Raw genomic sequence first — 20,226 nt, 5'->3', positions numbered from 1 at the left:
ACGAGGCAAGTTTTTGTTCAAACAATATATTCTTGAAAGGAAAATAGATGCTGTAATATCAATCTACTTCCACCATCAGCATTCACTTCAGATGTATTTAAGATTCACAGTGACTGTGGATTGATGACACCTGCAATGACCTTCCAATAAACAGTTACTCTGGCCTGCAGCTTGCTCCTTGCAGTGCTTTTTCTCGGTGTTTCTGAGTGCAGTTTTGGCAGCAAGCCACAGCAGCACTGTGATATTCTAATGCCTCCTTGTACGTAAGTCACATTTCTGGAGAGTGATGTGTAGTGTGGTATCTACAACAACTAGTCAATGAGCCCTAATCCCCAGTCCTAGGCCAAACTAAGGACCTCTGTAGAAAAATCAGTAATGTTTTTTCTCCCTCTCTTCCACAGCATACCTCACAGCTATGCTGCATTTTTATCCCAGAATTCCTGACTCTGGCCAGGAATATTTGCATACAATCATTTATTTATTTCTAAATTTTGTCCTAAAGGAAACTAAAAGCCAGGGAGCTTTCTCTCTGGACTAAATCAGTGTACAGTCTGTCTCCTAGGGCTTAAGCTACATGGCAAATAGCTTACCATTGTTAATTTATATACCTTTAATTTTTGCTGGAGCTGTTCCCTTAATACAAGCCAAGTATTCACAAGTGATAAATGGGTTATTAATATTTGAGAAAATTTTAATACAGTTCCTGAAGATACTTAAAAAATGCCTTAAATAAAAAACCATCTATAAAATATTTTACCTTCTTCAATTTGACGCTGCCATCAAAGTTGCAGAAGAAAATGGGCCAGCTGGATGTCACTTGCAGTATCTATCTGCCTTCACTTTAGCTCTCCTGTATGGGAAGAGTGAATGAAACAAGATTTACATTAAGACCAAATACAATTACAGCTGGGTGTTTTATCTGCCTCAAAGTGTTAAGAATGCATTGAAAGCAATTTCTCTTAAACTTTGCTTCAAAGTACATTTAAAGGCCTAACAACACTTTGGATTTGTTAATTAATTTTGTTTTCCTAAGGAGGTAGAACTGCAGTGTCTAAAGTCAAGGTTGACTTTCCCTTCAAATCATCGCAATTGCATTTTGTCTCCCCTGAGGAATGGAATTCAGATTCAGCATGATCTGAAGCTGACCACCTGTGAGAGCCCAGGAGTGTTCTCTCATCACTTGCAATTATCAGAAATAGTTTTTTGCATTCCACCCACTGAATTAATGCAAATATTTATACTATATACTGACATAAAAAGCTTTAAAATTCAACATGGTTTCTTTTTAGGGGAAAAAAAATTCCCACTAGATAACATGAAGACTGTCCTTAATAAACACTATTTCTCTTTAAAATGCAACTTCTGCCTCTCCAAAATATTCTGGTACCATAGGCATTGAAAAATATTAAAAATCAGCTCAATTTTCACAATTAAAAAGATTAATCCCTCAACAACTCCATACTAAACAAACTGAACAACCTAGTTAAAGATTTTCCAAAGAACTAATTTACAAGTAAATTCAAACTTGCAAACTTCTTTAACTGAAGTGAAAAAAAAAGAAAAAAAAAAGAAAAGGTGGCAACCCCCAGGACTCAGGCACAGCACTCAGAAGAGGAAAATGCTCAGGAACCTATCCCCCTGAAATCTAGCCCTCTTTTGTACCCCAGCTTTTACTGTAATTCCATCTCCCAGTAGTTTTTTCATCAATACATTATTTCTAGCACTTTGAAGTACCTGTCAAGCAGCATTTCATGAAAAGTGCCTTCTTTTCTGGCTTTTCTAAGGGCTTTTGTATCTTCTTTGCTTATTTTAAGCTTTTTGTCTTGAAAACTTTGGAACTTCTTCCTGCAAGAAAGAAGAAAAGGGGGAAGGAGTAAAGAACTGAAGCTTTTTAAAATTTTTATTTTCCAACATAACAGCAGCTGTGGTAAGAATCTTAGGTCCTACTAAAGCAGCAGATAACTGACCTAATAAAATCCAGCAAACCATCCCAGTAGTAAGGTTGCACTAAGGCTTCTGTAGGTGAAAACTATTCAGGTTTTGGTTATTTTTGGCAGTCTCAGTAGGAATGTCCCCTCTGTGACTAGCTGAAGAGGCCAGTAGTAAGGTTGCACTAAGGCTTCTGTAGGTGAAAACTCACCTCAGGTTTTGGTTTTTTTTGGCAGTTTAAATAGGAATGACCCCTCTGTGTCTAGCTGAAGAGGGTACAAATTCTAAAGAGCCCCTTCTCCAACTACTAGCACAAGAAATCAGGGAGCAAAAGTGTACTGTGGATATGGTGCTGACTGTAGGGAAGCTGCAGCAGCTGAAGAGGGTACAAATTCTAAAGAGCCCCTTCTCCAACTACTAGCATAAGAAAACAGGGAGCAAAAGTGTGCTGGATACAGTGCTGACTGTAGGGAAGCTGCAGTGCTTTTCTCTGTGAGAAAAGGCCAGGGGCTGACCTGTGCTGGACAGAGCTGGCTCTCAAGACATCCACTACACGACACAGTCAAATCCACCAGCAAAGCTGGTGACACTCCTGTGAAAACGTATTTAAGATAAGACAAAATGCCACACAGGCAAACAAGGGAAAAAAAATTCCAAAAACCTAAAAGTGCAAAATGACAGTGCACAGAGAAGGAGAGGAAGGAGATGCTTTAGGCACTGGAGAAAATATTACCATTCAGCCCATGAATAAGACTGTACCAAAGAAGGGGAAAAGCAGGAAAGGAAGGGAGTGGCTGAAAGAAACCACTGTATATTGACCTATAGCCCATCTGGCTTGGAGGGGTGGGTAGAACAGTCTGGAGAGAAGCTGAGCTTGAGAGATAGGAGTAGGAAAGGTGGTGTTTTTAAGTTTTGTCTCTCAGAATCTACACCCATTTAAAAGGAAATAAATTTAAGTAATTTTTCACAGTTAACCCTGGGACAGTATCTGGTACAGCAGCTCTCCTTTATCTCAACCAATGAGCTATCTCACCCTATTTTCTTTCCTTGTCCTGCTAATGAAACGTGGGTGAAAGGCTGGATGGGAGTTGGGCCCAAAGATACCCCAGTCAGAAGCAAAAAATGGTACTTGAGCCTGTTACCAGCTCTAAAGTACATACACGTAATTGATTTCACACTGTTTAACGTTTCCTTTGTCTTCTTGTGGAACATCATCTTTCTTCTTAGCTTCTCTTTCAGCACAAGTACGAATCTATAATTGAAAGAAAAACAAAAAAACCAACCAAAACACAACAGAAAACACCTGTATTTTAAAACCAGTAAATTATGGGTGAAAGATGACTACATATCCTTTGTAACAGAATGAGAGTCACAGTGACTTTTCAAGTTCACAGTGTTCAAACTGGTTAACCAGAAACAACTGCAAAAGTAAGAGCTGCCTGAACTATGGGAAATGTTAAGTGCACACTTGATACTATGATAAGACATGACTGCCTTTATCTCAAGGAAGCACTATTACAGTTCTTAATTTTGGCAGGAACAATTCAGAGATTGACTTAAAATACTATTGCTCTGACTAGTTAAGATACCTATCTCTGCTTGGAGAGTAGAGATATATTTCCCATGTTCAGATAAAGTCAAGATAGTCTTTTCAGATTCTCCTAAAATATCTCCCCTTCTGGATCATTCTGGTAAACCCTTCCCTGTCCCTGACTTGGTCATAATTTCTCTCTTCTGTCCTAAGCTGTTTAGAAGTACCTGGAAGATCACATAGACTCTTTTGTCCTCCTGAGTGTCCTCCTGTCTTTTTATCTCCATAGGAGGTAGTGAGAATTAATGCAGCCCTGGAACTCTTTTACTTTTCTTGTGGCCAGACCACTTGACAGCTTATAGGAAGCAATTGTAACTGTATTAACAGAAAATCATAGTACTCAGACACCTGCTTTTTGAGTTTGACTCCTGCCAATCCTGTATTAATTGTAGAAGTTATAGATTACCTTTATCATTTCTTCTTCCCCTGCAGTTTTGCTTTTGGCTTCTATGTCCCCCTCTTCATTACACCTAATAAAACGGCTGTTTGCTGCTAGTAATGCCATTTTCCTCTGCAGAAACAATATCACACATCGTAAGTATAATGAGGTTGTACATAATCCTTGATTTGTAACAATTTATCCTCTACAATATACCAAATGTCTCTGTAAATAATTCTTTTTTGTATGGATACTTCAATAGCTAGCAATAGCTTGCCAGACTTGCTGACTCCATCATTTTTAAGATGCTTATAGCTGCCAAAATGCAGCTATTGAAGTATTTAAAAACTATCAATTACAGTAAATGCACTGCAATTGGAAAATCGTAAGTCACAATATGAAAGAGATGGCAAAAAGCTTTTACTTCACAATAAAAAAACAAACATCTACATAGATTAACTCAAAATACAGTCAAACACTAGCAACATCAAATAAACTACTCCAAACAGCTTACATCTTGGAAGACAGGTTCCCACTGCTCTCTTGATCCTATTGCATCGGAACGTCCAACAACAAGCCCGTCTGAATTTATACCAAGGTATTTGCCATAACCAGACTTGAGAGCAATCCTCAAAGAGAAAATGTAGAAAACAATAGTGCTTTTAATTAATGCAATTCACAACACCCAAAACACCATAGATGCTTTTAGTAGCAGACAATGTATTTCAAAAGAGTATTGAAATGCCTTCTCACAAAATCCAAAGATAACAAGTATCAAAACTTGAAACATTACAGTAATTACCTTGTATCAGATAACTTTACTGCTGTAAACTGCTCAGGAGGACTAGGGCCTTCATCACCTGAGGAATGAATTTTCCATTAGTTAAGTATGAAGTATAAACATAAAATATATTAGCCCACTAAAATATTGCAGTATCAAAAAGAATTAAACATTGACTATTTCTAAATACTATGGAAAGTATTTCATTAAAAATTCCTTTTTGAGTATTCAAAAAGTATATTTTAAAAAAAGCAATGCAGGTGCTCATTTATGTTCATGTATTTACAGTGCTTAAGATACAAAATAAAGATGATCATAATTTAAATAAATTTATTATTAAGAATGTTTTGTATTTCTCCTGGTGGCTCTGAAAACCGTAATCTCCTTGTAATGTTATTTCTTTGATAACAAAATGCATTATGGTAATGGTAACTCAACTCAGCTATGGTAACTCAACTTAGTACCCTAAAAGCTACTGGCTTCTCCATCCCTCAAAACCAAAACAAGAGAATATGGCCATTATTGCTCTGATCTCTGTCTGGAGATGAAACACACAGACTGTCAGGGTTCTGGAACTGTCTATGTCAGAGTCATTGCCCTCAAATTTAAAGACCAAGCTAATTATCCCAGCACATTAGTAGTCCTCCTCTTATGCAGTGACAAAACAAGTATATTAAGACAAGGATGCAGCAATAAGCACTAAAACTCATCTACCTTGAATTTCACTCTCCAAGTGACACCATAAACATTTTATAGGTTTTAATAAAAATTATACTGCTTTTTATCCAGCAAGTGGTATGGCCTTTAACAGGTAATCATCTTCAGTGCAGTTCAATTTATTGCACACATAAGCCAGCATGAAACTAGATGAGTGAAACTGATTGGCAGTCATTAGGTTTAAGTCATCTGCATGCTTCAGCTAGAATTATTGCATTTTTTGTAGTAAACTGGTTTTAGCTGTAACACTGCTTGCCTTGAAGTGATGCTAGTTCTATGCTTTTAGGCACTTCATTATTAAAACTCTATTATTTTCAAATTTCCTGGAACAAACCTTTATGTGGTGCTCCAAGTGTAAACAAGCCATTGTCGAGGGCATGGATGTAAGCTCCTTTATCCATTTCTATAGCTATGGTTCCTGTAATTTCACCAAAATTACTGACAGCCCACCAGTTTCCTGTAATACAAAACCATGACAGTTTATTAACAGAGTAATCACAACTTCTGATTACAATAGCCAAAGAGATTATACTTCTGGGTCTTCTCTGAAATTTTAAATTCAAAAGACAGCTATCTCACAATCTTTGTGCACTATTTTATGGTCCAGAGTCAATTTAATGGTGTTGCTGCTGCGGCTTCAGGAAGTCCTGCTCTTTGACCTGCTGTCATCCCTAGTTACAAGCTCCTGTGCTTCATCCCTTCTTTGAGTTAGTCCACAGACCAAGCTGATTCATTCAGCTGATGCAGCAAAGATACATCTCACAAGAAAAATATTTTTTTCCCGCTGGATCTGTCTCCTATAGTTTTGGGATCATACTAATTTATTAGATTCTCCAGCACAAGAGAAACAGAGATGCTATTTCATCTTGCTGTTAAATATGTGAATTGTAATCCTTAGACCTCAGTTGTTCAAACCAATCTGGATTTGAACATTTGACTCCTACAGAATTCTACCAAAATTAAAGGCAGCCCTTCCCATGTGCACAACTTAGAATTGTGACTTTTACATTTTTTGAACAGTAAAATTATCTCATTGTACACTGTCTTACAAATATTTCCTACCTCATTAAGATAGTAATGCCTTATTTTTTAATTACTTGTAAAAAACGGAATCCATCCTACTAGTGTCACAAGTTCCATTTGGAACCTAGGAAGATCTCCCAAAACATGTTGTGAGAAATAGTTATGTATTCCTACAGGGGGTTACATTTGCTTTACGAAGTGCTACAACGACCTCGTTAGCTTCTGCCACATCCCCTACAGCTTCCGCACTGTCACATAACTCCTGGAAAGCAGCTCACCAACAATATCGAGCTGCTCTGCCGCATCCTCTTCCCTTTTCCTTTTCTTTTCCTTGTGCTTCTTCTTGCTGCAAGGGGAGATGCAAAGAAGTGAGAACGAGCCGCCGAGGCGGCCCTTGTCCCGCCCGGGCCCTGCGGGAGCAGCCGGAGGTGAGGGCTGGCCCGGCCTCATCCCTGCCCAGCCTCCCACACCGGCCCCGCCGCAGCGCGGGGCAGGGGCGGCGGGCAGCCCGCTCCTCACCTCTTCTCTTTCGACCCTTTGAGGACGAGCTTGGTGGATTTGACGCAGGAATACTCCGCCATGTCGGGATCCGGGAAGGGCGGGAGCACCGAGGCGGCTCCGCCCCCGGCCGGGCGGAAGCCCTGAAGCCGCGGCCCCGTCTCCGCCCGCTTGTGGGCGGGGACCGGCGGCATCCAGCTTCAATCCGCGCCCGTGGAGGGCGCTGGATACGGAATTTGTACGTGAAAATAAAACAAGTTTAAAATTACATTTAAGCAGTCTGCCCCTGGCACCCTTCACATCTAAGTCTGGCTTGGCTCCATTGCCGGACAGAAGGCAGAGAGTGCTCAGGAAGGAAGAAGGAAGAACCCACAGCTTCTACAGCCCGTGTGTGTCTATTGTAAAACACATCATGGACATTGGCAGAGCTCTCGGACGCGAGAGCAACAAGGCCAAGGGCAGCAGGTCTTGCCTCTGGCAGGGTTACACGGGAGCTGGACACCTGGATGTGCTGGTGAAGTAGTAAAAGCTTCCAGGGACTCATGAAGGCCAGTTGGGGAAATGCAGCTTGCAAGTGCAGCCCAGCTAAGTGCACCATGCTAGGGGTGAAATGAGGTGTGACAATTTTTTTTTCCCATCCTGTTAGCCACTTCGTATTCCACAGAATAAAACACACCTCAGACTTCCCTCTTGGCATATAACAGCCTTTTTCTCATATTAATCTAGCGCCTTCTAGACAGGCACCAATACTCCTTACATGAGGAATACCTTCTTAGCACATGTGATTAGCATCCCAGTTACAGCAGTAATTTGTGTTTAGTCTTCAAAAGTGTTCTTCCTACTTCATACTCATGAGAGGAGGGGGAGCTTTGTGCCCAAAACGTTGCCTGTTGATTATACTACCTGGTTAACTGAAAAATACTACCCCTATCAAGGCTTGTTGTACATGGCTTATGTACAGGTACAGAGATGTTTGCATTGGATTGCTTCTTTTTGGTTTCCAAGTTAATTTCCTGTCTATGCTTGCAACTTTTCAGCCCCTCAGAGGTGTCTTCTACAAGTAAGAAATGCAAGTCTCATACATGTTTATGTCAAGGCTTTTAAAGTCACTGAAAGCGACCAGTTGATAAAACTTGGTGTGTACAACATTCCAATCAATGATTGGATGGTGGATGGCTGCAGGTGTCTTCCACAGATACTTTGGTTGGATCCAGAACCCTGACTCTTCTCACCAAAATTTCTTTGAATTTCTCTCAGAATGTCTAATATGACACTACCTCCTGTTATTATTTGTGGAGCTGGAGTAGTTACACTTGCTGTGTAAAATGCAAACAGCAGTAATGAACTCCAAGGAGGTTTTGTCAAGGCCCCCATTTTGGAGCTTCGGGGGCATTGAGTTTGTTAGCAAAAGCAATATTTAAATCAAGCTGCTGATCCATGTAAATTCAGAATATTGTTTGTGTGTGGTTGTGTGTTGAATATGCTGCTTTCTGTAGGTGCATAATTTGTGGTATTTGGGAGTGGGGCTGTGGTCGAGCCTCATCCCCAGTGGGAGCAGCTGTGAGCAGCAGGTGAGCAGCGCTGACAGCAATGAGCCATGGAGTGCCCAGGGGCTCTGACCAACCACAAAGGGAACAGAGGGCACTCAGGTGCAGTGCATCAACGTGAGGGGTATAAAAGGCTGGGCTAAAGGACAAGAAGGGCTGATGCTTGCAGCCTTCTGAAGTGGGATGATGTTGCTCTTTATGAGCAGATGCTTGAAGCCTTCTGATGTGGTATGGTGTTACTCTGAATGGGTTGATGCTTTCTGAGATTGTATGATGATACTCTGTGTATTGTGGCTGTCTCAACTGCGACGCATGCTGTGACAGCTTTTTTGCTAGTAAGTATGAAAGTACCTGCCCTCTACAGGGTTCTCTTTTATTTTGCAATTTGTCAAGGAGCTGCTTATCCATGCAGGTATACTGATGTTTTTGCCCAACTTCCTATTTTTTGCAATGCATTGCTCTGAAGCTTAGAGAAGGTGATCCTTGACTAGTAATCATCTTTCTTGGATGTGTCTTTCCTCTGGGGCTTTATTCTGTGTTACTCTCCCAGGCAGATCAATGAAGAGATACAAATCCTCTTACCTGAAATCTGGGGAAACCAGCTTGCTGTTCATCCTCCTGGCTGCCCTAAGGATCTTGAAATCCACCATTTCATGGTCACTGCAGCCAAAGCTGCCCTTATGCTTCACATTCCCCAGCAGCACGCCCCTGTCAGTGAGGACAAGATCCAGCATAGCACCTCTCCTTGTTGACTCCTCTTTCACTTGGAGGAGAAAGTTGTGATTTTAAACAATATATTCATATGTTTCCAGCCCTTTTAGGATTCACTTCAAGCCAACTTCAGCAGTGAGCAATTTTAACAAATACAGTTACAGCTGTATTGGATTCTTATCGTTAAATACTTTTTTTTGCAGTTCTAAATGGCTATTCCTATAAGGCAGCTATTTTAGTAAAAGGAATATGGAAGAGGAGAGAGCAATTACATCAAAGTCAGAACAAAGCATAGAGGAGAGGAGTGAAGCAGGAAAAATGTCTATCAGCCACCCTAGCTTGCTACCTTGCCCTTCGGTTGTTATTTTGGGGATCTGAGTTCTTCTTAGGCTTTGATTCTGTTAGAGAAAACTGTCAGGAGTTTGTTTTGTTCTCTTAACTATAACTTTAAAACTTCATTTATGATAGGTTCTAATTTTTTTGACTACTTAACTGTGCAACCTTAGTATTTATGGGGTATTTGTACATTTTTGTCAAAGTGGGCCTGTGTTCGCTGGTAGACTATGACCAGCACTTCATAGTACACAAACACTTACCTGAGAGGTCAAATGAGGGAGGAAAAGGTAAGGATCAAAAGAGATGTAATAACTTTAAAGTTATTAAGGATTATCTAAACTGGGTTTTTTTGTGTTTTCTTTTTTCTTTTTAATTAAAAAAAAAAACAAAACAAAAGCAATTAAAGCAATTTTTATTTTAAAATACATATATTTTTATTATATGCCAGATGTTCATTTTGCTATTTGTCCACCAGATGCTGCTATAGCTACAAAAATAAGTGCAGATTGAGAAGTTTTGGGGAAAAAAAAGGAGGTACTTTTATTTTCATTACAAATGACCCTTACATAATCATGATCCTGGAACGAATGATGCATGTGCTTACATTTTGTATAGGGAATAGTCCTGATGAGTCCGATTAAGCAGCTCATTTAGTGTAAAGTTGATCATGGTTGCAAGCTTTCTTAGGATGGGGCTAGATCAATTATGTTTGCTATTTTCTTAATTTGCTGGTCTGTTTCCATTTTTGTGTTTTATGAAGAGAAAGTAGGAAAGACAGAGACAATAAATATCTTATTTAATAGAAATGTAGATTTTTTGGGGCTCCCATAATGTATGATATATTTTCTTGTTAATGAGTGTAATCTTATTTAAAATTCATGTATCTTAGGTTTCTTCTTAAATTTAGTGACACCAGCAACAAATAGGCATCATTACAGTTTATGTAGAAGATGATAAAACCTTTTCCTGCAGGGCAAAGTGATGAAATAAATCTGAAAACTGTGTATAAAATGGTACCACTTTAGAAAAGCTATTTAGACTCTAATTTGCCAGTTAGTATTTTTGAAATTAAAACATTTCCAATATGTCCGGGCTGTGGTTGTTTAAAAAAAATATAACCGTTCATTTTCTTTATGGGATGGGAAATAAATGGAGCCTTTGTGTTTGCAATTCTAGAAAACAAATCACTTTTTTAATGACTGGATTTTCCTGCCAGCTTGGAATTTGCCGCATGTGCATTTTATTTTGAATGCCTAAAGAGTGAAATCATTTGCTGTCATTCATGCAGATGGGGCAGATTGGCTTAGGTGTCATTTGCAAAATGTGCACTTTCATCATTCAAGTTTGAAGGGGATCATTACAAAAATGTAATAGAAGCTCAGGACTGGTGGAAGTGAAGGGCTGGGATCGAGCATCTGTGTCATAGTCTAGTGTCATATAAGCCTGGACCCAAACTTAGGTGCTTTGGACTTTTCTTCCATCATGTTTTGTTGTACTAGGAAATATTGAAATACCTCCCCAAACCAGAGAAACTTGAGGTAGCTCTTTTGATAGCCAAGCTGACAGATTATATGGGTTTTTTCCCCTCTTTTGTTTATAAGTGTGGGCCCCTTGTGAAATATCAAAGCTCTTGACTGATGTAACAGCCAAGATCGATACAGTTTTGTTTACTCATTTACAGAAGGAGTGAAATCTGGTGTGAGTTAGAACCAGAGCAACTATATTTTAATTTTTCCCCAGTGAGACAAAGTACATACTCTGGAATGTTGTGGTTTGTCATAATGTTCTGCAGTTGTGCCAGTGTCAAAGCATCCCCAGGACATGATGGTGCATGACAGATGTAAATAAAAAGATAATTTGATTCATAGCATTTTGAATACTGCATTCTGAAAATGGTTTTGTTATAACTTCCAAATTTTAAATGTGATCAGAATTTTTTTTTTAAGCTGAAAATGTTAGGTTTTTAAGCACAGGTAAACAGATGTTCTCAAAATTGCCGTTCTCCTGTTTGGCTTATGGCTCAGTACTTGGAGTATTTGGGAAATAGGAAGGGTTTGTCAGCCTGTCAGGGCAGGATGGAGCCCCAACTCAGATCTCCCAATCCTCAGCATCCCTGGTACAGAAACCATGTGTTGGTTCTGGCTTCTCAGCTTCTTTTGTTTTGCCTGATCACTCCATCACTTTCCTCTGGTGTCACTTTGTCAAGTTTTGTAGTGAAGTTTTTCTAGCTGGCTAGACCCTCAATATCTGCTTCTCCAGACACTGAGATCCTGCTCTAGATTTTGTCAGGGAGCATTCACCAAAATTCCTTTCTGTTGCACACTGAGGGAATGTAAAAGAGAAATGAAAAAGTAACTGCAAATGTACAGTGGCTTCATGCTGATGCCAACTCTCTATGGTGTTTACTTGAACTCAGACCTACTTTCTGCTTGTCATCCCAAAATTATGCATGGGTACTTCTTCAAATTCTGTTATTCTTTTCTGCTAAGTGCTCTGTGTTTTATCCTGATTAATAAGGAACATTTTTATATGCATATAAACGCTTTTGTTTCTCTGTTAGTCTGTTTCTTTATTAGTATTTTTTTAAACTGGCCAGATTTATACCTTTTTAACAGGCACAATCACAACAATGAGTGAAATCTGGTGAGTTCTGATTCTGTTGTTAGGTAAGTAGGAAAAAGACCTGTAACTTCCCTGATGAGGGCAGGGGTTACAACATAAATTCCTCTCTTAGTAGTGATGGGAGAGAACATTTAGAAATCAGTCTATGGGAAAAAATCTCCTAGTAAATCTAGGGCACTAATGAGTGAAAAATCAAACTGTGTTACTTCCAGTGCTTAAAAAAGCAGCCTATTGCTCTGTGCTGTAATTTCATTTTTTATGGATGGAAATTTGATTCTGTAAGTTGAGCATATGATTTTTTGATATTTCCTGACAAATAGCTGGCATGTTTGATGCAAATATAGCCAAAACCTCATTTCCTTATTTACTGATACTGTATGGAAAATACAGACTATAAATTAAACACAACAGAATTTTTGTGGCAAGTTACCTGCTTTGTGCTACATGCTTATATGCAGACTTTTCCCTTTCTGGGCATGTTTTATTTTGTCTCCAGTGAGCCTTATTTGCCTTGTTATATGTGGCTGAGTTTGTATCTCATTAGGAAAGCCACAGGATCTATGGGGAAAGATTTTCTTTTTCATGTACACATACATCACTGTTGTGAGTATTCTTTGTTAACCTATAATCAAGTTTAATTTAAATATAGTTTCTGAGTAGCATCTTTTTAAAACTTTATTAAATGCAGTGTTTAAAAAAAGTTTTCTTCCTTTTTGTACTTTGTTTGTGATTTGGTAGGAAATAAACAGGTGATTGTTGCTAGTTGGGCAGGTTGTACTCACATTCATAGCATTTCTTCTGTGAAGGGACTTACAACAATAACCTCCCAACCTTAAAATAATATGTGGCTTATTTTTGGGCTGTATATTTTTTCTACTGTTTCCTCTGAGACAACATGGGTGTCCTTTAAAATTTCGATGGAGATATGGATTGGCAGCACTTAAAAGAAGAATGAACTTGTGGCAGGGTGTTCATTTTCAGTGCTGCTGTCCTCATGGCCATAAAACTGTACATTTTTTCTTTGTAAATTATGTGTCCTCTCTCCCAGGATTGCCATATAGTTTCTTTCAGCATTTTTTTTCCCTAACAGAACTGGAGCATGTACGTGCTATGATTGTTTGCATTGCCCATTTGAATTTGAAGAGCTATTACAAGTGATTTTCTTTTCTTATCCTCCATAGCTTCTGGTTCTGTGTAATTTGTCCTGAATGCAGATTCTCTTCCAGAAGAAGGAAATTTTTACTAATGCAGTGGCAGTGAATATCTTGTTAAAAAAGCTTTTGTGTGGACTTTTGGAGGTGAAAGGAAAACCTGTAGACCATTTCATGTAGAATAGGTGTAGTTTAGGTAAAGACCAAAAAAGCTTTTTTCTCTGGAGGGAATTCTGAACTATTCATTATACTTGTCCAGTCACTTCCTTGTAAGTGTGTAAAATCTAAGTTATAATGGATCCTCTTGTGGGTCCCCCCAGGGACAAATATCAAAGGGAAATAAGTAGACTTAACTCCTTTTCATTTTTGATGGTCTGACTCAAACTGTCCTACTTGTTTATTCATCCAGAGTGCCTCCAAATGTTGACAATATTTATTAGATTGAAACAGTTAGAGATGAAAAGAAAATGTAGAACTTTCTAATCCTTGCCCTCATCAGGACTATCATCAATAACTTGTAAATTTTTTTAAAATTTATTTTGCCCATCATATCTAGTAAGGCTGGTTTGGCCAGCTTTTTGTCTTGTACTTTCTAAAAGCAGCACAAGCAGACAAAACAAGTTTACAATCATCACCTCATTTTTGGCATGAAGTAAATAAGGTTTCTAACCCATAATACAGTATGGAAACTGTTTTGAAATAGAGCAGCCAGAGATGGCAGCATTCACCATCCTAATGCTGCTTGACTTTTTTTTTTAAAGCTTCAGTAACTTGAAAGAATGAACGATGTAAAAATTTTAGCTTCCACTGAAAAAATACAATGCAAACTAGAATGTCTGTCCCCCTTGGATATGAACTGACATAAAACCTGATTGTAAAGGTTTAAAAATTTGAAAGGTAGAACAAAAGAAGAGCACACCTATATTTCTTTTAAATTCTGCTTCTGAAGCCATTGTTCTGAGTTTTGGAGCCTGACTAATGATTGAGTGCTTTGCATTGGGAACATCTGTTGGCTTTTGTCCTGTCACAGTAGGTAAGTGAGTAGAAGTTGAAAGTGCTGATCTTTCCATGTTCTGATCCTGAGAGAAAAGGAAAGGGAACATTTCAGTATGCATCACCTATTTTCAGGCTGTTTTCCCCACAGCATATGGTTGGTGTACGTCAGTGCTTTTCTTATAGTCTAAGTGCAGCACAAGGTATTTTTTCCCAATTAAGGTGTATTTTTCTGAAGGGGTGGCTACTGCTTCTGGAAATCCCAACTCTAATTTGGCAAAGATAAAAATAGTCTTTTTGCTGTCACAGCTTCATGAAAGTGACAAGGCATGATCTGGTTTAGATTTTAAAAACTGAAATCTGTGAGATTGGCTCAGTCTCACAGATTCAGTGCATCCCGGAGGACTAAGGAATAATCCAGAAGGATTTCTGACGTGTGCAGTAGATGGGGTGTAATTTATACAATTAACTTCTTAACAGAGTATTAAGGCATATCCTTACTGTTCTTTGGCCTTTTTGGAGGGTGGAATCCCTAGCGGGATGTGTGAGGTTTTGCTGTAACTGGATCAGAGCTCTAGACATGAAATTCTCCCTGACCTGTTCAGATGTATAGTACTATGATGGATCAAAACTGGTCTCAGTTCTGGTTACATTGGGGTCCAGGGGAAAAATTCAACAATTGTAATGTCCATCCATGCTGTTGCCTTTGTTGCAGATGGCCAAGATATAGCTCGGGTTTTGTCACTGCCTGAGGTACCCAAAACTGCCTTTTCTAGGAGGTACAAAATGTCTACCTCTGCCAGACCCATGAGTGGGATGTGCTTTTTTTTTTTTTTTTTTCCCAAATATATAATGGAAAGCCACAAGTAGTCTAGTTAAAAAAAATACCACACTGCACTGCAATAGCAACAGTCAATCTGTGTATCTATGGTTAGAGATGTTATCCACAACATAGCATTGCACTTCATTTTCCTCTGGAGACCGGGAGAAAGATTCCTCTTTTTTTTTTTTTTTTTTCCCAAATATATAATGGAAAGCCACTAGTAGTCTAGTTAAAAAAAAATACCACACTGCGCTGCAATAGCAACAGTCAATCTGTGTATCTATGGTTAGAGATGTTATCCACAACGTAGCAGTGCACTTCATTTTCCTCTGGAGACTGGGAGAAATATTCCTTCTGTCCTGAGCAAGGCAAATGGTCCAACCTGGCAAGTACAGAGGCCCCCTCACCTGGGGGCAGGATGCAAGATGACAATCATTGCATCTGGTTGAAATTGGAGTGAAAATGGAAAAGATGTGGTTCTTTCCTCTGCCCCCTCCACACTCCTCCCAGTGTAATGGAATTTAGGGAACATGGTCATGTTGTTAAACTAGAGTAAATTTGTATTGTAAAAAGAACATTTGCAGTCCTGTGGTATGAGACAAGGAGTGAGTCCTGCAGGCCAGGTCACTTAATAACCCTTCATGCTTTTCTGCTGTGCTGGGGCATTAAAAAGAAGAGAGGACGTTTATGTATAGGTCGGTCTTCTTCTCCGGGACCAGCAGAATGTGTAAAGGACTGTCCTTCTTGGTAGGCGTGTGTAATAGTCAAGATTCACAACCACATAATATTTTCAGCCATTGTTTGAAACACTGTTCATTGCAGTTTACTGCAACATTCTGGAAAGCTTCAACATCAGTTCAGACTTAGTGTGTTCCTATGTCATGCCTGGGTTATGGTCTGAGAGAGATTACACACAGGAAGACAACAAACAAACACTGATCACATGGTAAAGGAAATGAGAAACAAAAGCACCCTGTGGAATCAAAATGAATCCAAGGCATGACATCTATTAAGAAACGAGGGTTTTTAACAGTGTAAGACCCAGCTCGCTGCTGCCCACTCCTGCAAGTAGAACCTTTGTCCACCAAATGACAGTGACAACTCTAAAAACACAAAAATTAAGAGTCTTCTGCTGTGTGAAACCCCCCCCCTTTCTTGCTTTACCTAGCAACTGTCCCACCTTTCTCACCTGAAGGTACTAGGTCTTTTTCTCCCTGTGTTTCTCAGAGTGTGGGTACTGATAAGAGCTGCTAAGAATACTTGCAAGTGACACCTTTTGTTTCCTCTCCTGCCTGTGGAGGCATGTGACAGAACTCCCCCGGCTTGGTGCCAGTGATGTGTATTTTTAAAAGAGCATCTAAAAAAGTATTTATGTCTTCAGATGTGATGCTGGATTGAGCAGCAGTCAACCATTTTATTAGTTCTGCTCTCCCAGCAGTAAGACTGGCTATTGAATTTACACTGTCTGTGTTAATTCTGAATTTGTCTGTATCAGACTTACTGCTGTGACTACAACTTCCAACAGGTTTGCACCTGCTTTTGTACCTTACTGTGCTCTTCTCTGGAGTTCAGGTACTTGAGAGTAAATTCTTTTTAAGCCTTGGTAGCAGTGATGTGTTATGGGTGGGCATGTCAGTGTGGGAATGTGATTCAGGAGGTGCTGGGGTTTCTTAAATATCACTTATGAGCCCCTTGCTAATGGAAGAAGTAGGTGCAGCTGGAGAAAACTGATTTTTTCAAATGCCTCCTTGGATATTGGTGACAGAACACTCATTTTATCTGGATGCATAGTGCTGTCCTATGCCTTCACCAAGTGTCTCTCTGCAGAAAGGCTGGGGAATAATCTTTGTTGTATTGATGATGTGGTTTTGGCTACTGCTGGGATTGTGGTCTGTTCTCAGCATGAGAAAGGCAATGTAGTCATCCTCTAGGCTGATGTCTGAAGGGGCAGATCCTTGGTGTTTCCATTCTTCTCTTCCTGAAGTACAGTAAGATTCTCTACACAGGCTGCATGCTCTAAGGTTCTTTTATTAATCTCTGAAGCTCCCAAATATTTTGCCTTCTATGTCTTCCCACCTCTCATGAAGTTGTAGACATTTTTTGTTTGTTTTAAAAATTGTTTTAACATTAATTTGGCCCAGATTTTAAATCTGTTACAAACCTCAGAATGGAATCAGGCATTTCCTCAACTGTGCACAGGTTTCTGGAGACTATGATGTGTGCATCTGACTCAGAGAAATATCCCTAGTGCTGGCACCATACAATACATCAGGCTACTGTCTCAAAATGGTGAAATGGTATCATGAGTTTTTGAGAGGTTGTGTGTTACATAGGATGTGGTGGACAAGTGGGGGTGGAATTGCTGTCCAAGTGAATCAGCAGCCAGCTCCATCTTGAGGGGAAGATGCTGGCAGACTTTTAAATGCTGAAGTCAGTAAGCAGGTGGAGAAAGGAGTCATGAGAATACTAACAAAGATGTTAAATACTTAACATATTTATAGGGCTGTTTAGGTTCTAGTGAAATACTAGTAATTTAACTAGAGCATTACATGGAGAGGATTTATCCTTTTAATCGTGCCAGTAAAAAAATATGGATCTTGAGGCAAAAGCTTTCAACCTAAAATAGAAACAAGGGAAAGGACAGTATGTGATTGGGTTAGTATTGCTCATAGTTTCAGTTAGCAGCATCCTGTAGATGTATTTTCTCTTAAAGAGACATTGTGAAGGCAAAGAGCTATTTTCTGAGATGTTTTGAGACTTCATTCAGAAGTCTCATTTGCCTATTGTGTAGGTAACTTTCTAGCTTCTAATTCTGTGTATCACATCATGACTAAACAGGATAATGCAGACCTGTGGATCAGGCCTAGTTTTCTTTTCCTGTATTTCATTGACTGCACAGAGGGGGTAGGTATGCTGGGAAGTTCAGATCGAAAACCTATTCTATAGCCTGGTTGGAACACAGCCCTCTAGTAAGCACTCAGTATTTCACCACAGGTGGTGCATGTAGCTGGTACTTGGCAGGTTGGTTTGTAGTTCTATCATCTTCCATTACCTCCCTTACAAGACCAGTAAGTGTGTTGTTCTGTTTTTCCAGTGTTGTGCAAAGCAAAACAATGAATGCTGAATCAATAAAGTAATCCACAGTTTAACTGCTCTAAAGTAAAGAAAAAGCATTTTAAACCTATACATTATTTATTTTTATTAAAACATTTTATTGGCACCATCTTTTTGTGTTTTACTTGAAATATCATTTGGATCCCATTGATGTGAAAGGCTTTATTTGAAACTCTTTTTCAGACTTAATAGATTAGTTTTAGTAGTGAGCCAGTTGGAGTTAATCAATGGAGAACAACTGTACAGAGGTTCTCTAAGCTAGGCTGGATTTGAAGGGTTTAATTTTAATCATAGTCTGAGAGCTACAGCTGCTTCATGTTTGTTTAGTAATAGAGTTGATGAGCAGCTAATTTGAAAGGAAAGCTCAAGCACAGGTGTTAAATTCCTCATGGGTGTAAGAGAACTGGGCTTGAATGTAAGAAGATGGTGCTGAACATATTGCTCTACAGCAAGGCAAAGAAATTTTTGTTTAAATATTTCTAAATTAGCACGTTACATAAATCCTTTTACTCAAACATCATTCCCCTTTTTATCATACCATTTAGGTGATCATCCAGTATGTCAGAGAGCAGGATTTGATACCCTACTCTGTCTGGTTTTGAATATGTACCTTCAGGTTCCAGGATTTGAGTCCTAGTGAGAATAGTGCTCTGAGCATGTCTTTAGTTTTTTCTATATGACCCTATTCAGATTGCCTGTAAAAACTAATAGGAATTTGATTTGAGGAACACCATTTACTAATGCCCAGTCTATATACATATAGAGGATACAGAGATGTGAATCATTATCCGGTCTAGTTGTCCTCATGCACTTTGTGGGGAGGTAGGCTGTAACTCCTGAAGAAAGGCAGAATTGAAAACTCCTGCTCTGGCATTTCCTACTCACCAGGTTACAAGCTCTGTGTGCTGTGTGCTTAGTTGTAGCAAACACTACTCTTTGTAAAGGTTCTGATTTGTCATCTGTGTCATACTTGCTGTGATTACTGTGATGCTCCTGTAGCAGTTGCTACGAGTGATGGCTCAGAGATGAGACTATTGACTTTTGACAGCAGTCTCCTTAACATCCTGTGAGTGTACAGGCTATTGAGTTAGGAAGGCTGAGGAGATAATGTGATGTACTCTGTTCCCTAAGCCTCAGAATTGGTAAGCCATGTAGCAGGTGAAGAGGCTGCTACTCACAGGTACTGCTGTCAGTGTTGAACACTGCTGCACTTAGTGTTTGGGTGATTTCCATGGAGCAGGATTCCCTAGGATGGCAGGATGTGTGAGACAGGTGGTGTAACGCAATTGCTATTGCAGTGTTGGAGTTCCTATATGCAGCCAGTCCCAAAGCTACAGTTTACAGCAGGCTAACATGGAGGAAAGAGCTGGATGAGGTTCAGTAAAATGTCAGAAGAAGTTTGAAATGGTCCTAGAAGATTTTGATCAGAGTATATGTATAAAAACCAGAGCTGGCTCTCTAGTTCTGCAATGTAGGGACAAACTCATGTTGGGGAAAGTATTCTCCAAATTCATATGAAAAGCAGGAAAATACTTAACACATTAGGTATTTTAATAACCTTTTCTATTTTCTTGATCAGATCATAAGCAAAAGTACTATCCATTGCTATTGTAGTAAAAATTTCCCATGTGCTCCAAAATGATGGGCCCAGTCTTGGTAGTTCAATGCAATCACCACACAGGGGTGATGAAAAATCAGTTCTTTGGCTTCTTTGAATTAATTAAAAAATTAAGTTCTTAAAATAGTTTATTATTACTGAGGAATGTTAGCAGCATTTCTGTTGAGTGTATAGATGTTAGTGTACATGTTATTGCAGACACTACATTAAATGAAGGCATACAGAGATGTACAGATATTCTGAAACTATGTGAGTCAATGATGAGGTGAGGCAGTGATGCGGAAGTCTTGAATTTAGTCTGCTGTGAAGCAATCAGATTCACTGTATTTCCGAGTGCAAAGTAATGCAAATCCTTTTGGGGTTCACTGGACATTATTAGCTGTATTTGAGGAT

General features: G+C 39.2%; 1 protein-coding gene and 1 long non-coding RNA gene across 2 annotated transcripts in view; one reads left to right on the top strand and one right to left on the bottom strand.

The window, feature by feature from the left end:
- Positions 1-459: 459 nt before the first annotated feature.
- FRG1 (FSHD region gene 1) lies at positions 460-7,050 on the bottom strand. Its single transcript, XM_039700264.1, has 9 exons — positions 6,940-7,050; positions 6,699-6,766; positions 5,732-5,854; positions 4,702-4,759; positions 4,414-4,528; positions 3,927-4,031; positions 3,090-3,181; positions 1,735-1,845; positions 460-850 (listed from the first exon to the last, which is right to left on the bottom strand). Exons 1-9 carry the CDS (start codon positions 6,999-7,001, stop codon positions 814-816), a joined length of 771 nt encoding a protein of 256 aa, XP_039556198.1. The 5' UTR covers positions 7,002-7,050; the 3' UTR covers positions 460-813.
- A 1,583-nt stretch (positions 7,051-8,633) lies between these two features.
- The window catches only part of LOC120498008, a 35,771-nt gene continuing 24,178 nt past the window's right edge, over positions 8,634-20,226 (top strand). The window contains exon 1 of the long non-coding RNA XR_005626609.1: positions 8,634-8,693. This is a non-coding gene — a long non-coding RNA (uncharacterized LOC120498008). The remainder of the gene's footprint in view (positions 8,694-20,226) is intronic.

Source organism: Passer montanus, unplaced genomic scaffold (genome assembly GCF_014805655.1).
Source record: "Passer montanus isolate IOZ18808 unplaced genomic scaffold, ASM1480565v1 scaffold14, whole genome shotgun sequence".
Taxonomy (NCBI): domain Eukaryota; kingdom Metazoa; phylum Chordata; class Aves; order Passeriformes; family Passeridae; genus Passer; species Passer montanus.
Note: the sequence above shows the minus strand (reverse complement) of the source record. Positions and strands in the feature narration are given on the sequence as shown.

What these genes read in the sequence shown, in the direction of transcription:
- FRG1 (XM_039700264.1), bottom strand. Translation starts at nt 7,001, where the DNA reads ATGGCGGAGTATTCCTGCGTCAAATCCACCAAGCTCGTCCTCAAAGGG. An exon ending in GTAAAGTTATCTGATACAAG is followed by an intron (nt 4,529 to 4,701) that starts GTAATTACTGTA and finishes TTTCTCTTTGAG; the next exon opens with GATTGCTCTCAAGTCTGGTT. An exon ending in CATGAAATGCTGCTTGACAG is followed by an intron (nt 851 to 1,734) that starts GTACTTCAAAGT and finishes CTTCCCATACAG; the next exon opens with GAGAGCTAAAGTGAAGGCAG.